A 16,958-nucleotide genomic window follows, 5' to 3' on the forward strand; every position below is an offset into this window, starting at 1 on the left:
TTAAATGCAGAAAGTCACTCTAAAACAAGAGGAGGTGGTATACTTGGCTCTTCTTTGTAGCGGAAAAAAAAAAAAAAAGGAAGGACTATTAAATTTTCCCAGATTAATCAGCACACTTGTCTGGTTTCTAATCCGACACAGAAGCAAGACACATCACAGGGCTCCAAACTGTGCACATATCGCAAAAACTGATTCTTGGCCATCTTTAAAATAGAAAGCTCTTTTGTTCACAAGAATCTGATTCCAGCCTAGACAAAGCTCCTCACCCCTCAAGACATCCAAAGTGTTAACACCTTTCTAGAAATAGATTTACATATCTATTGATTAACTTACTTTGAAATATCCTTGCTGTCATGTTGCCATGGAAATACGATGTTTCCAATGGCTGCGCGGTAACTGTAGACTCCCAGAAGCCCAAGTGCCATAGCAATTTTTGAAACCAGGGAGCATTTTCTTTGAACCAGAATGAAGATCATAACCAAGGAGACTGCAGCCAAAAAGGAGAGTTCAGATTTATGTTCAGAGCTGGAGGGGGAAAAGAAAAAACAAACAGAAAGTCTTCAAACTACTGCAATTACCACAAAACACATTCAACAGAGCCTTAACTACAACACTGTATTTCCAAATTAGACATTGCATTGACATCTGTTACCAGCTTTCTAAGAGGTATGGTAAAATATTTTAGTATTTTTAGAAAAGAAGTTTTATTAGTGAGGTTTTCTATTCAAGCATGCATGTTCAGAAGTGTAATTATCATGTCCCACCATGCTACCTGTTCTGTCTGGCATAATTATATAAAAATTGAACTGCATATTGCCTGTTGGAAAAGGTTCTAATGCTTTTAAACTAACTTTTTTTTAATGTTTACATTTAGAAACTTAGTGCATTTTGCTTATGCTACAGCATTTCATTTTCTAGCATAAGGCAGAAAAGATTTTATTACTTCTGCGAAATAAGAAGTAATTAAAAAAAATTACTGCGCAATTCCCTCTTTTTAAATAACTCATAAGTATTTGTTTTGTTTAATTCTACACATACAAAACACAACCTAGCCAAAATGATCAGAAATATACTTACATAGTTTGAAACATACACACACAAACACGTTAGCACAGTATGGCTCTCTTTAACAACTACATCACCTTGTACTGGATCAATGTATACAGGAGAGAAAGACACAGAACTTGCATCATGGCCAGGAAGAGAACAGATATGGGTTGTTGGTTTTCTTCCAATCCCAAATAAGTAAAGAGCATTCCAGAATCAAGGGCGTTTCACTGAGCATACTGCCAACTGGCATCTACTTAAATCTACAGTCATATCAATTAGCACTGCAAAATACAAGACGGTCAGGTAAAGAGCCGCACTTAGCCACTACCACAATTGGCTACGCAAGTCCCGAAAGTGCACTGAAATCCAAGAGCTGATAAGCCCTGCCTACCTACTGCAACTATTCCCAAATCATTCAGACCATGAATTTTATTAGATATACCTTCTGCAGAGAACATCATTTAGAACTTGAGGGCCAAGGGCTCCATCTTCTTCTCCGTTCCACACTTCAGAATGCCATAATGAACTATCATTAACTTCAGCAAACTGACAGGGAGCCTCACCTGTATCTCAATTAACTAGCTTTATCTTTCATTTAATTCAAATTATAGCACTTAACAAAGACTATCCCAGGTATACACTTTATATGCGGTTTGACCAATAGCTACTATGTCAACTACTGTGCTTGGAGAGCCACAGAGGAAAATATACAGGGCAAGAAAACTGCCCTGTGAGTCCTCCCTGCAGGAATCAGTCAGCTCTTCATACAACTTAACAGTGCTCCCAGGAGATGCACTGCTCTCTAAAGGGAAGTAAAGAAAAATGAAAGGAAAATAAGAACTAGAACGCTATAGTAGATAAAACTGTGTAGTCTTGATGTTTATCCTCACTATAGTTCTTTCTCTACAGGAAAGAGAGTAGAAGCAGTGAGTGGACTGCCGCACGAACCTGTGGAGATGGTGCATGCACCATCTCCTATGATATAGGCATAAGGAATTAATTCAGTAGCCATTATATCTTTCAGATAAATCTTTGTGGAAAATTTTAAAAGCTTTCATGATGTATTCTCATTGGCAATTCATTGTATGAGGATGAGATAGAGCAAAGCAGGGATTAAAAAAAAGCAGATCATCATCATCTTCATACATTTATCTAAAAAAGGCAATGCACTTCTGTTAAGAGACATCCATAGGAAAATCTAACCTATACCACAACAATTAAAAAAAAATACTACTTAAAAGAAATAATTGTTGGTGTTATACCAAGTAGGACACTGAAGCAACCTCTGAAATTTCCTTCACTGAATATCTGAAATCATATTCTACCTTTAAAAAAAATAAAATTATCAGAGACAATCCATGGGCGGCAAGAGTATGTCTGAAGTCATGCACACATGAGTCACCAGAGGCATTTTACTCACTGCTAACATAGGGGTTTATATCTAACTTCTGTCCAAGCTTTTTGGTAACAGTCTCCGTGACTTCAATTTTGCATTTCTTTTTTTTGAATCATATAAAGCTTTTTCAAAAAACTACTCACAGGTTTCATAGGGTTTGCTAAAGAAACAGTAACGCATTTATAGCAAGTAAAGTCAGGTCAGAACAAATCACTCGCAGTTTCAAAACTTTCCAGCCAAGGCTCTCACAATTAGGCAGCTAAGTCCATAGCAAATTAGCATGCAGTTTCGAAGGGGACTGTAGATGCTCAACACAAGAGTCCAGCCATTTACAAAGTTCTAAATGACTTTGACGCCATACTTAGAAATCCAAGCATGAATGCGGTGCTCTGACCCCGGTTGAAATTTAGTGGGTTTTGCCAAAACCACACAATGAAAAGTGAAATACCAATAATTTTCTGGGAGAGAACCTAGAAAAGTCAGCTTCATTTATATGCTGTTACTCTAACAGCTGTTTGTCTACGCTTCTGTATTTTTGGTGCCACAAAGATGATGGAAGACATGTCTTTCCACTGCTTTCATCTCATCCCATCACGGCCAATACAAGCAGTGAAAGGAACTATAAGTGTATCTACGATTCATGTGTTAGGTGGTAATGCCTTTTTACATGTTCACTTTGCTTTTACTAATGTGCAACAGAATACATAAGATTCCCATGGCACACTACGTTTTGGGGGGTGGTTGCTTATTTTGTTTTTTTAGGTAGGGTATTGAAAGAAAATGTCATCATCTTCTCACGCAGCTGATTCTGGTCACTTCTCTTCAAGTTGACGCAGTCACTGATATTTCCTCTTCTGCAGTGAACCATGAAGAGACTTTGACAGCCTTCCAGTGTCATCTGTGCTCAGGATTAAATACCTAAATGAAGGTAACTGAATCCCAGCAACGTCAGAAAGAAAACCCTACTCTCGGGCAAATTTAGGGATTGCATTTTCCCTTCTATTTCATCTAATGTCTGCTTTTCTGTTCCACTTTCTCCATACTTAAGTCTTCATTTTCTTTCCATGATGGAATTGCTGCAGCAGGTTTCACAGAGTCCCTCTGCAAACAATGAAGACCATTTCCCTAATTTCAGCACCGTTCAACTTATCCCTGGCAGCTAAATTCAACATGCTGTGGGTAGATTGATTTTCCACGTTTTGCTTCTGCCACTTTTCTGTACACTAACCAGCACAACAATCTCTTTGTCTCAAACAAACACTTTAAAACAGAACATCTTAGACCCTGTCCAGGTAAGCAAAATATTAGTCTGAACATGACCACAGATGTCTAAAAGGTCAATACAGGAAAAAACCACGGATGATTGCTCATCAGTTTATCCTAGAGATAAAACAGAAGGCTGACTATGAAAAGCCTGAGCAGCTATAACTCAAACCAACAGGGTACACATGATCTCAGTAAGGTTCTAATTTCTTTTTGCTATAAAATGTGCTACTAAAGCATAGCTATGCAAATATCATGCATACTAAAAATAGAAAAACAATCAACCTTAAAGAAGAGCAGTGCATTTTGAAAAGGCAAATAAGTGATTTATAAAACTGAGCTTATCACCACCTTTTAATTTATGCTATAAGGAAAACATAATACTTCAGTCACGATCAGAAACTAGGCAAACAGCCATCTATACCGCTCTGCTCTCTGTAACGGTGTATTGGACATAAACGGCAGGGTTTCAGTAGCAGGGGCCACAGGTGTGACTTACGTAGAGAAGGCCATGAACTGCTCTGTGCCTATCTCAGCTAGTTGCAGGCAGCTCTGAAACTGATGAAAACAACCTGTTGTGTGCCAAAACTTTTAAAATTAGCCAGAGAAGAACATGCTGCCGCTGCTCAAACATGAGGGGCCACTCTCACAGGAGGAGAGATTTGAGGACACACAAACATGAGACACAAAAGGAAAGACATAAGGAGACAGAGGAGGAGGCACATGAGAAGAGACACATGAAAGGCGACACCAGAAGAGAAAAAAAAAGGAGATATGAGAAAAGGCGCAGGAGGACACACAGAAGGGGACATAAGAGGAGAAATGTGAAGAGGTACATTTTTGGAGAAAGTGGAAGAGATCGGAAGGGAATTGTTGGGGACATAGCTGGAGGGGCACTCATGGAAGGAGGCACACCATGTGAGAAGAGGTATGCCTCTGGGGAGACTGCAAGCTTTGGGTGACCCACACCCGAACAGGGCACCCCCAAAATGACTGTGGCCCATGGGCAACCCACATCAAAGCAGGTACATTCCCAAAGTATTGTGGCCCATGGAGAACCCATGCTGGAAGAGGTATATCCCCAAAGGGGCTGCAGCCTGCTTGAGGGCCCACTTCAAAGCTGGGACACCGACAAAGAGACTGTGAAGGACCCAGCTGGAGCACAGACACCCTCAAAGGGCCTGTGACCCATTGAGGAGACATGCCAGAGCAGCTAAACACCTGACGGGACTGCAACTCATGAAGGGCCCACACTGGAGCAGAGGAGCAGCAGGAAGCATGGAGCAGTGGGAGAAAAGAAGAAGCAGAGTGGCAGAAAGAAAGCACTTCTCACTAACCCCCAACCTCCTGCGCTGCCCACTGCCTCCCTGAAGGGATTGGAAGGGACTGAGTGTAATGTTTGGTGACAGAAAAGTAAGTGAAGAAGCAGAAGGGGGAAGAAAAGGTGTTGGACTGAACTTGGGCCTGAAGAAAGGTGAGGAAAGGTGTCTCCTTAAGTGTTTGCTTAATTGTCTATATCTTCTTTGTTTCTCAATATGCAAATCAGTAATTAAAAGTTTATGTTAATTAGCAATAAATTAAATAAAATTAAATTCCCTGAATCGAGACAATTTGTTTTGCCTGAAACAAATAGGAAGCAACAAAGATGTTAAAACTTCCAAAACAAAGGAAATGCCGGCATGTTTAACAAACACAAATTTAGAGATAGGCTATAAATCATGGGATACGCAAAAACATATTTGCTTGGTTGGCTAAGCTTTCCAAAGCTTGTCCGGTGGACCACGTCAGGCCCAGCACAGCCAGGATTTCCCTACCTACATCCTACCGCTCAAATCCAAAAACAATGCATTTCAAATGCTGCTATTTGGGCAATCTTGAAAGCCTACAAAGCAACGGAAATACAGGTCACTGGGGTGACATACATTGTGTTTCTGAAAAATTCTTTAAAAGCAGTACTCCTGTGATTTAAGTCAGCATGCAGTTCCACAGCAGCTGAGCCAATGTACGCCAGGGCTGCCGGGGTTCTGCTCTTTCTTCAGCTCCCTTACCAGCTCATTGCAAAAGCAGCAACACCAATGGAAGGCAGAAGTGGGGTAACCCCAAATCCAGATCAGCTTAACCTGCTGCTGCACTCTGGACTGTTCTGAACTTTCAAAAAGTGCAAAAACGTAAAAGTTTGAGACTCAGTACTTTTTCCTCAACCAGAGTTGAACAGCCCATGGTTTTTGTTAGCAACACTGACACCAGCAGCAAGAAGTGTTGATGTCTGCAGCACTTGAGAAGATGCAGATATTTCCAAGTCTTGCTTCTACATGAGTTTCAACAGCAGCAGTGCCAACTTGCACGCTCTTCCGTTTCTGCATTCCCATACTAAGCCAACCCATGCACTGTACCCTCACATTTGACTGTGAAGCTACATGACAAACCAGAGGGTAAACTCATCCAGCTGAAAGACAACAGTTTCTCATCTCATCATGTGTTACTTTCCCAGCTACATCACTTCAATGATTTAGTTCACCACACTGCCAAAGCAACAGTTGTACTGCTAAAATTCAGGGCCAGTGAGAAGAGGAGCATGAAAGGAGATACCTTGCTTTGCACAGTGAGGAGCTCTTTTAAATATCATTATCTCCAGATAGACAGACAGTCAAAGCCTAAGACTGTAGCTGTAGGAAGTTTTATCCTCTGCTTGCTTCCCAAACAAACATACCCAAGCAAACATACCCAATATGACGGCATACTTAGAGGGGGGAAGCATAAGGGAGCAGTTCACCTGTAAGACTCTGAAGTTTCGTGTTTGATAGTATCACTCTCAGTACTTCAGCCTCACTGAGGGAAGGAGGTAAACAGCTTTAATAGCAGGGTTGTTATACATTTATAAAGGGAAAATACTACTTGACCAATCTGATAGCTTTCACTGATCGGATGACTAGCTCGGTGGATGGGGGGAGAGCAGTGAATGTTGTTTATTTTGACTATAACAAGGCTTTCAATATGTCTCCTCATAGACAAACGGATGGGGTACTGACTAGGCAAGCGGACACTGAGGTAGACTGAAATTTGACTCAGCTGCCAGGTTCAAAGGCTTGTGATCAGCAGCAGCAAGTCCAGCTGGAGGCCTGGCACTAGTGGGGTACCCCAAGGGCCACACTGGGGCCATTACTGTTAACAGCTGCATGATGGCGCAGAGCACACCCAAGGGCATCCCGGGCTGCATTAGGAAAGCACTGCCAGCAGGTGGAGGGAAGTGATGTAATGTGCTCCAGGTGACCCTGCTTGAGCAGGGCGGTTGGACTAGATGATCTTCAGAGGTCCCTTCCAACCTCAACCATTCTGTGACTCTGTGATTCTGTGAAGTCATCCTTCTCCTCTACTCAGCACAAGTGAGACAACACCTGGGGTGCTGTGTCCAGTGCCGGGCTCCCCAGTACAACAGAGATATGGACATATCGGAGCAAGTCCAGCCAGGAGCCACAAGGATGATTTAGAGGTTGGAGCATGTGAGACAGGCTGGAGAGAGCTGAGAACTATTTAGTCTGGAGAAGAGAAGGTTCAGGGGAGATCTTACCAATGAATATAAATATCTGATCGGTGGGGAGGGGAGCAAAGGAATAAAAAGATGGAGCCAGACTATTCTCAGCAGTATCCAGTGAGAGGAGAAGAGGCAGCTGGCACAAAATGAAAGACAAGAAACTCCATTTAAACATAAGCAAAAACAACTTTTCTACTGTGAGCATGGTTGAACACTGGAACAGTTTGCCCAGAGAGGCTGTGGACTCTCCATCTGTGGAGATATTCTGAACCTGACCGGACCTGGTCCCGGGCAGCCTGCTGGAGCTGCCTCTGCTTTCAGTAGGGGCGTTGGACCAGATGATCTCTAGAAGACCCAGCCAACCTCAATAATTCTGTGATTCCCGATCCTGTTGTTTTCAAAGACAGGTAGGAATTTTCCAAAACATGCCAACGGACCGGAATCCCCCACCCACAAACACAAATATAAGTCTCTTCCCTTCCTCCTCCTTCCCGGGGGGAGGGGGGAAGCTAGAACAAGTATACAAAGAATTAGATTTACCTGCGTGCGTTTAGATTTACCTGAGCAGGTTGCTTGGAAACTCCTGCTAGGCAAGACTGTTAGAGCTAGGGGATGCAGGATTTCCATACTTTTGTGAAAAGCCAGGAAGTCCTAGAATTGCCTGCAGTAACCACAGACTGGATTCCACTTGTGCTATCCCCCTGAATCCCCACAGCCCAGGTCTGGAACATGATTTGCTGGTCTATAGGCATGCCCAGCATCAGGAGGTCGCAGGTGGGAGCACACTTAGCAGAGAGAGGATCTTTGGAAGTTAACTCCTGGCATGCGTAACACAATTTTTCAAAGGTTGATAAGATTTCCAGGTGTCAGCAAACATTCACAGAGAGATAACAGGAGCAAAAGTCCATCTCTGAGACATACGCAACTTTTTAGCTGACAGAATATCAAGTCCTTGTTCCATGGCACTGTGGCACTAGAACACTTCAACGAAAAGCGTTGCCAAAACATACCCAAGGAGGGCAAAACAATATTCTCAAAACTGCTGTTTTTTTAAAAGTGTCTCAAATTCCCAGTCTGAAGACAACATCTGGCACAGAAAGTCATTGGGTACATATTTGGAAGATGCTCGGTATTAATTTAAAAGAAGCTTCCTAGCTGCACCAAATCTCTCCTAATTCTCTATCTACAATACGACTGTTCGTGCACTGACTTAGCTTATAGTGAAGGAGTTCTGTATCACATGGATTTAACAAAGGGAATATGACATTACTTCCTCAATCTCTCCCCTCAAGAGGACGGAAGCATGGCAAAAGCTTTCGTATACAACAACTACTCTAATGCCATAAATTTCCTCCTAACTCACATCTTCCAGCCCTCATGCCAGTCACAGAAATTAGTATTTTATCTGTGAGGTTAGCAATAAGTAACTAGTCTCATACTAGTTCACTTCCTCATGTCACTACTACTGAATAACAGACGACATTTCATCCACATGTGGTAAGATACAGGGAAGAAATCTCTTCATCTTACACTGCAAAGCTTCCTCATCTGCAACACCTGGACTAGCCACAAGTTGTTGTTTCTCTGTCTACCACCTGAAATAGAGGAAGATAGTCCAAATACCAAACACTTTTTAATCATTGAATAATGGCTGCAGTCTTCATGATACTAAAAGATAGTAGGAAAAGGAGAAGCCTTTCTCCAGAGTACTTCAAGCTATAAGAAACTCAATGTCATTTCCCAGAAAAGCAACAGTTGATCATACCACATTTGAAAAATCCCTTCAGTTTTCCACCCACATATTAAATGCCTGCGACAGACAAGGAAGAATTCTAAGTACAGCATCTTCTCCTGACATCTCATAACCTTTGGAATTAGGAGTAGAACCCTCTGCTTTAAAATTAAGGGTTTAATTCTTTTAAATGATTCTTAATTTCCCAAATCAGCCACTGTTAATTTCCACATGGAAAAATATTTACTTTTTGCCTCTGATAAACCTATCATGATTAATTGGCATGAATTGGATAAGTCATGGTGCAGGGCTGAGACGATAATCTATTGACAGTATTCAAGGAATTACTCCTGTATGAAGGAGCACTGAAAAATTCCTTGTGTTGCTTCACTATTTACTCCCTTGGCATTTTTAAAGCACTTTCTGTACTGTGTAGAGACTGTGTAGAAACATATACTTTACAAAGCAAAATACTAAATGTTTAAATAAGAAAGCAAGCAGGAATATAATAAACCAGATACCCACTTTGTCAACCAATGTCCAAAGTCTGGCCGATGAGCCCACTGGACCCCGGTCTGATTCAGGGAGCGAAGTAATCGACAGCAAATAAGGATGATCCATGGACTTGCTAAGCTTATCCATTTATCAGATCCTTTTATGAATTCAGCTGAAGAAGAGACCTTTCCCAGTTTTGAATCATCTGCTGCTGGTATATCAATATTCTTGCACTCGGAGGCTGCCCTGACATTGTCAAAACTTTGTTTTAGAGTGATGCTATGCTGAGAGTCACCTTCCTTCAGAAGAAAATGATTTCTGCAAAGTTCCTGACACAGTGCCAAACAGAGGGTATTGATAAGAAAATACCAGGTTTGATGTTCTTCTTCTATAAAACTGCTTGCACCCAAACTCAAGACATGACCAATTGTTCCTGCCAGAATCAGCACATCTACTTCTGACCAGCTGGAATCGGACACAACTGGATTCTGCAAACAAAAAAATACATCAGTGGTGAAACCGTGTAAAATATCATTTGTTTAACCATTCAAAATGTGCTTACAGCAACTTGCTCTAAGAAAACAAAACAAACAGTGAGACAAGTTATTTCTGCCTTGACAGTAGTTCCCACAATTCTAAAAAGGGTTCATTTTAACGTAAACTATTTAGCTAGCATCACAATGCAATTATATCGCTTAAAATACATTGTGTTTAAGATAAGAAAATTCCCTATGAACCATCATCACAACTCTAGAGATTCAGTCTCCCTACCACCTTGTGACAAAAGGTTTGAAACAAGCTCTTTCCTTGCTGCACATCAATAAAAGTAAAAATAGAAGTCTTTCAGAAATCAAAACTCGAGATACAATTCCAATAGCTTAAATATGTTCTATCCTCAATTCAGTACAGTGAGAGCGCCTTCATTACTCAAACTAACAGAAGTTACTGCAGACAGTCTGATGGCACCCCTTGTCATCGCTTAGACTTAGTGTGTATGTCATCATAAAATCTGCTATAAATCTTATCCATCTATTATTTACTTCACATGCTATGTCTATCTAAAACCACAATACTCTTTGTCTAATGTCTCCATTAGTTCCATTTCTTCCTTACAGCAAGGGCTTGGAACAGTTCCATCATCAGTGACTTCAATGCTATAGCTAAAAAAGAGAGGATAAGGGCATGCAGAATGTGAAAGCATCTTGTTCATTAAGGTTATCAGGTTAGGGCCTTTTCGGTTCAAACATAGTAATATTTGTATTTATAGTAATACTAGATTTAGAATTACTTAAAAGAGTAAGTAAAAGGCAAAGTGATAAAGGAAACACACAGAGACACACACCTGATAAGCAAGCGCCAAGGGAGACAATAAGGAAGACCAAAACTCTTCAGCCACTAACTGATGGGCCATTAAGCAACTACAGGCACAGCTCTGAAGAGGGTGAAGCTGGACTTTGTAACTGATAAGAAGGCGGAAACAATCAAAATAAGTGTTACGGATATTTGAGGGGAGACTAGGTGAAACTTACTAAAGAATGCTTAGGAGAAAGGTCAAAGGTGTGGAAAAGGGGGATGGTGAGGAACCTGGAGGGGAAAATAGACAAGGGAAGCGTAAAAGTGACCAGTCATGTGAAACCATATGCTGATCTGCACACTTGTCTGATTCAGCCTTGTGCCCAAACACAGCAGCCTGTAGTATCTTCTTATTACATCCTCCCTTAACTACCTTTCTAGGTAACATCACCCATGTGTGAGAGCTGCAAGGTTTAAGTGCCACTAACTGGGAATGGGACCATGAGCCACAGGGCAAAAGTGCCAGCAACCAGAGACACCAGACTCAGTAAAATCAAGTGCCAGCAACTGGAGCAGGACCAGAGGTCACAAGGGCCTAAGTCTCTGGGGTGCCCGTAACAGGAAGATCTAGATGCCAGCAGCTGGAGTGGGGATGATGCGTCTTATGAGCCATGCGTTTGGGGTGCCAGGGACTGGAGGGACAGGGATGCAAGAGCAGCCTGGGTGCCGGCTACTGCAGAAGGGCCAAGGGTCACAGAGCTCGCAGGTCTATGTCTCAGCAACTGGAGGGACAGAGTATGTGCGAGAGGTCTGAGAGCCAGCGACTGGAAAGGCTTCAGCATGTGCATATTCTCCCCTACAATTTACCCCGATATGTATGAGGGCATTCGTGCAACTCACTAACAAATTTCAAGCTAGACTAGCCAGCAAGTAGGAGGAACAGCTGTATCAGGAAAGACTCAAAGTCTGAACCAGAGATGGGCAAGGGAGGTCAGGGTCCAGGCACAGATATTAGGTAGGCTGAGAGCCCATTTAATGTTCAAAGGATCCACAAGTCGGGGCAGAGGGCATGGCAAGACAAGTGTATAAGTACATGGCCCCAGAGTCCACCAGATATGGCAGCGGTCTTCTAGCATCCCTTAACAAAGACAGGTATATGTTTCTGAAGCATTTGAGGAAAGAGAGTATCAAAAATCACCCTTTACCATTTTCTGCTCTCATTAATATCTCTTCTACTACAGGCTATCAAAGAAAAGAATATCTCTTAAACAAATGCTAACCCTTTAAACACCAGATAAACAACAACATAAAAGCCAACTCTGAAGTACCTCATGTAATTTTTACCTAGGAACAAAGATCCCCTAAACCACTTTGTGTTAATGACTTCAGCTATATCCTCCTGTATTTCGCCTTATGAAAAAGCTGTAGGAAACAGTCTTGAATATTCATACAAATAAACCTCATAGAGAACATATACACATCCAAAGATGCACACACCATACCATGATTCCCAAACTGTTTAAATCATTTATGTTGAAAGAATACAGAAACTCTCTAATCTTAGAGCAGGTAACAGGAAAATGAGCACATATACATACACATCTAAGCACCCAGACGCAATGCTGAAGTCTCACTTGTGCTTACGACTTACTTACAGCAGCATACATACTTCTGCTCAACAAGCAAGACTATGTAATACGTGGAGGACAACAAATCCATTGCATATAAGAAGCTAGTTAACACGACCTGAAATTTGGCTTTCAGGGAAACAACTTTTGTATAGTGAAGAATGCATAAGATGACAGTAAATGAATGGAAGAGGTGCAGTTAAAGCTGAAGTTATCACCTGTTCACATCACCTGAACTCCTTGTGCTGTTCAAGAAATGCATTATATGAAAGTCATTGCATTTAAAAAATAAAAAAAAAAATGAGGCTAGAGGCTATAATAATGAAAATAACTAAAATTTCAGTATAAGAACAGTCATCACCTGAAAAAATGCCCAAGCCTGTAATCTAAATTTATTAGAATTTGAAATTTCTTTGGTGTGCTAAAGATTACTCCTGTTTGCTTAGCAGTCTAATCTACAAATCAGTTACTATAAACCGCATTCTGAAACAGTAGTTGCTGTAGTCTGTGCATAAATCAAAGCCTATGAAATTCACAAAGATTGAGACATGAAGGATAAGTCACTAATAAACTACAGAAAGTTCAGACTCCAGTAACTCCATCATGCTGACCTTGGCTAACTAAATGATAAACCAGCATGTAAGCAGCATCTCCCGCACAAAAAACAGAACTTGAGCTCCTCAAGGGAGAATGAACTGTCTCCAATACAACTCTTTTGTCTTCTCTAGAAGATGTAACACAAAATCTATGTAAGGGTTGTTTTCTCCTATCTGCTGGTTGTCAGCACCAATACAAAAACATGTTCATTCGGCAGAACAGTAGGTTCATAAACTGAAGAAAGTGCTGTATTGGCAACAGGGAATATAAAACAACATCAGCGTTAAACATCCCAGTGTCAGAAGTCCAAATTTCAACCCTACTTGTCTAACATTTACAATTTCAGTGAAAAGAGGGAAAAAAACTGTAAACCTATATTCACATCAAGAGGTTTATTCCAATAGCATTTATTCATAAGCCACATTTCACATCAGAGTTAACCACTTGAGCAAACTGAAAAACTGCCCTACAAATTATAATCCCATGAGCCTTCAGGATCTAAGAAATACTAAGAACAGATTCATCAGGTTTTCCTAAATTTACTAACAGTCCCTCACACATGAACCGTGCCCCATTAGGAAAGCTAACAGTTTTTTACACAGCCTAACTGTAGATTACTTAGATTGCATTTAGTTTTTAGGTCTGGTTTACAGGCACAGAGGTATAGGTCTTATTCTTGATATTCACAGTGCTGTCTTTCTAGTTGCTGAACACCTCCAGCCCTCAGGAACTTTGCAGGCATCCCAGACATTAAATGACTTGTATGACTGGCACCAATACCACATACAAATTCAGCACAGAATCTTGGACTGAGTTTTCTAAATGCCAGCGTTTCAATTTAAGCCTACAATTTGCCAAGCCATGGTAGCTTTAATATTTGACGCATCAGCTTTAGTAATTGAGTAACACAAAAACTGATCTCTTTGCTCTGTCTCTGAAGATCTCTTGCCAGCTTGGAAGCAGAAGTGCCAGTACATGAACAACAGAACATATGCATTCTTGCCAATGAAACAAACATGTTATTTGCTTTCAAATAGTTTCCTGTACTGTATCCTCCAGGTCTAATTCCAGTTATGTGTCTTCTATAGGGTTGACAGTAAAGCTATTTTTCACAATAACTGACCGTCCATATTTAACATGTGAGGAATTTTACATGACCACTTTTCAGATGAAAAACATACTTTATTTTTATTGCCTACAATCACCCAAAATTTAAATCATTATCATTATTTTCAACATTATTTTGATACTTGAGCTTCCCGCATCATCTTGATTTCCAATAACCGTAACTTTCATATGACAGAATACTACAGAACAGATTTGCTCCTGATAAACTTTCACAGTAGTTTGAGGTCATTTTGGGAAGTCACCCAGTCAAGGTATCACTTTTTTTTTAAATCAAAAAATGAAAAAATATTGTTAGGTGCAATTGAGTAAATATGTTTGTTCCATAAAATGTGATAAACAATACCATATAGAGAAGAAAAAATAAAAAAATATTTCAAAATATAAGGCCAAGCAGAAACGGGGGCATTTTATTTAAGTAACAAAAAAAAAAATCCTACATTGTGCACAGCAAAACTTCTGACGAGCTATATTTGACAAGCTTTCATTTTTCAGTTGTCACTTTCAGACAACTACTAGTTCTGATTTTTTCTACCAGAAATAAGAAAAAAGGTTGCAACTAGGTAATAGTAAATAGCTGTACTTAGAAAACTAGCAAGCAATCTGCGCGATGCTATGCACAAAAAGTTAACATTTTTGAAGATTTGCCGGAATTCATAAAGGATTGCAGAACTATTTAAAGCTTGAAGTGTCATCAAAGGAAGGGACGGGTGCTGTTAGAAACATAGTAATCAGAACCTATAAATTACAGTCAGGAAGCAGATGCTAACACTGCCTGCAGCATCATGGTCTTCAAAAAATTCATGAACGTGGTAATCAGCTTCTATATTCAGTTACAGTGAAAAAGCAGCCATACAAATGAGAAGCACTTCAGAGAAAACTCTCTAAAGATGTGAACGGAAACAATTTAAAAAAATAAAAAAACCCGCTCTGAAGCTATCAGCAGGAGAGTTTATCTGAGTAACATTTTAAAATACCTGCATTTTATTATACAGCATAAGCTTAGAAGAGCTTTTTAGCTGTTCTAACAGACAAGATCCTGGTGCAGGATCTACTTCTGACATCAGAAGAGCGGGACTTCAGAGCTCCTTTAGATGTGGAGTACCTATGCAGATTCACGCTGTAGAGATGCACAGGCCATGGACACTTGCATCCATGGATATTTTAGTATAACACTCATAAATCACATAAAAGATCCTTCAAGATCAAAATGGAATATATAGAGACATTCAGTTGCTCCCCAAAAGCCTAGGGATACTATTGGAAAAGGGGAAGGAAGATAGGACATTAGAGTGTGTGAGTTACACTACTGTACTCCAAATATCTGTAAATAATCTCTCTCATTCACATTGTAGGCAACTCCAAAATATTCCCCGCTTCCTTTCACATTCTCCAAGCTCTTCCTTTGCATAAACAGTTATCTGCAAGCAATCACCATTTCCATATACTTCTGCAACAGCCTTGGGGCTGGTAAAAATATAAATCAAGCCCAGGTCACTGCTTTCACACATGTAAGGAATGGAGGCATTTAGGAACTAAACCTGAAACATACTTCAAGCTTGCTCTGGAACCTGAACAGGGACAGCAAAGCTTATTTCAGTGATGAGATATACATGCAACAATCCAGTCATCCGTGGAATGTGATGAAGCTTGGAGGATGAAAATGGATTCCTGCAGGTTTGGATATAAATTCTCAGCCAGAATTATTATTGCCTACACTTCATGACATTCTTCAGCTTCCCACGTTTTCAGAAACTCATCAGGTAGGAATATGAACACAGATGATAGCCCCTTGGAATAGAGCATCTGGTACTTTTTATTTATATCCGCCTGAGCCTCAGAAATATATATATATATATGTGTCTACACACACACACACACACACACACACACACACACACACACACATATATATGTATATCTCTTCTTGAAGACTTTGCTGGAAACCTCCTCATTCACGAATTATCAACATGAAAGCAGCTGAGATCATCTGCTAGTATGTCCTGAGCTGCCGGCTAAGTAAAACTCCAGAAGACATGTATGATTCAGCATACACCAATTCCAGAAATTCCCCCAACTTTCCAGTCCAAACAGAAAACGCTTGATAACTGTTCCACTACAGCAAAATGCAGACATTTTCAAACGTGACATGAAAATAAGCATCTTCATGTTCAAGAAACACTAACGGATCCCTTTTCTAGGTGACAGAGTTGTTGCCAATTTCATTTATGAATAAAGGGTTTTTTTCCCTTCTTAAGCTCCAGGGAAGTCTCAATAACTGGTACCAAAGCGGAAAGGCAAACAAATTGCTGCTGAAACTTTTTTCTTTAAGCAACAGAGGACAGGGTTTACAGCCCTAACATCTATGAGCGAGAAAGCTGCTGTGCTATAGTCATAAGCATAACGAGGGGTGCTGGAGGCAAAGATATGAAACCAGATACAATATCCTGGGAATAATTTCTAATCAATCAGTTTGTTTATTTTCATTCAATTTGTTCTCAAATGTAGATGTATGGAGAACGCAAGGGTGAGAGAGGAAGACAGCTGAAACAGGAGCAGTAGGTAAAGACTTTCTCACACATACTCTTGTGGCCATTCCCTGGGCACAGCAGACCAGGTGGAATCATCAGAGATGGCCAACAATCTAGTTATGGAAGTCGTATGTCTGCCGTGATGCTCCTCAGAAAGATTAATTGCAAATGTGGAAGAGCGCAGATAATACTGTTGGCTCTTTTTCTGTATTCCCTGAAGGAATTATTTGCCTCTACCAGGGAGCTAGCAATGAATTCCCTTCATAAGGAAAGGCTTTTTACTGAACTCAGGTTCTGAAACTAGAAGACATTTTAC

The 16,958-nt window shown here is 40.6% G+C and overlaps 1 protein-coding gene across 6 annotated transcripts in view; it reads right to left on the reverse strand.

The window, feature by feature from the left end:
• Window positions 1–16,958, reverse strand: part of PIGG (phosphatidylinositol glycan anchor biosynthesis class G (EMM blood group)) — a 107,352-nt gene that overhangs the window by 55,102 nt on the left and 35,292 nt on the right. For all 6 annotated transcript variants that reach the window (XR_011137671.1, XM_068926954.1, XM_068926958.1 and 3 more), the window contains 2 exons: window positions 9,499–9,956; window positions 334–525 (listed from right to left, as the gene is read on the reverse strand). Coding sequence is in view for 5 of the 6 variants with exons in the window: in XM_068926954.1 (XP_068783055.1) it covers window positions 334–525; window positions 9,499–9,956 (650 nt within the window). In the remaining variant the exon portion in view is untranslated. The remainder of the gene's footprint in view (window positions 1–333; window positions 526–9,498; window positions 9,957–16,958) is intronic.

Source organism: Struthio camelus, chromosome Z, assembly GCF_040807025.1.
Source record: "Struthio camelus isolate bStrCam1 chromosome Z, bStrCam1.hap1, whole genome shotgun sequence".
In the NCBI taxonomy this organism is placed as follows: Eukaryota; Metazoa; Chordata; class Aves; order Struthioniformes; family Struthionidae; genus Struthio; species Struthio camelus.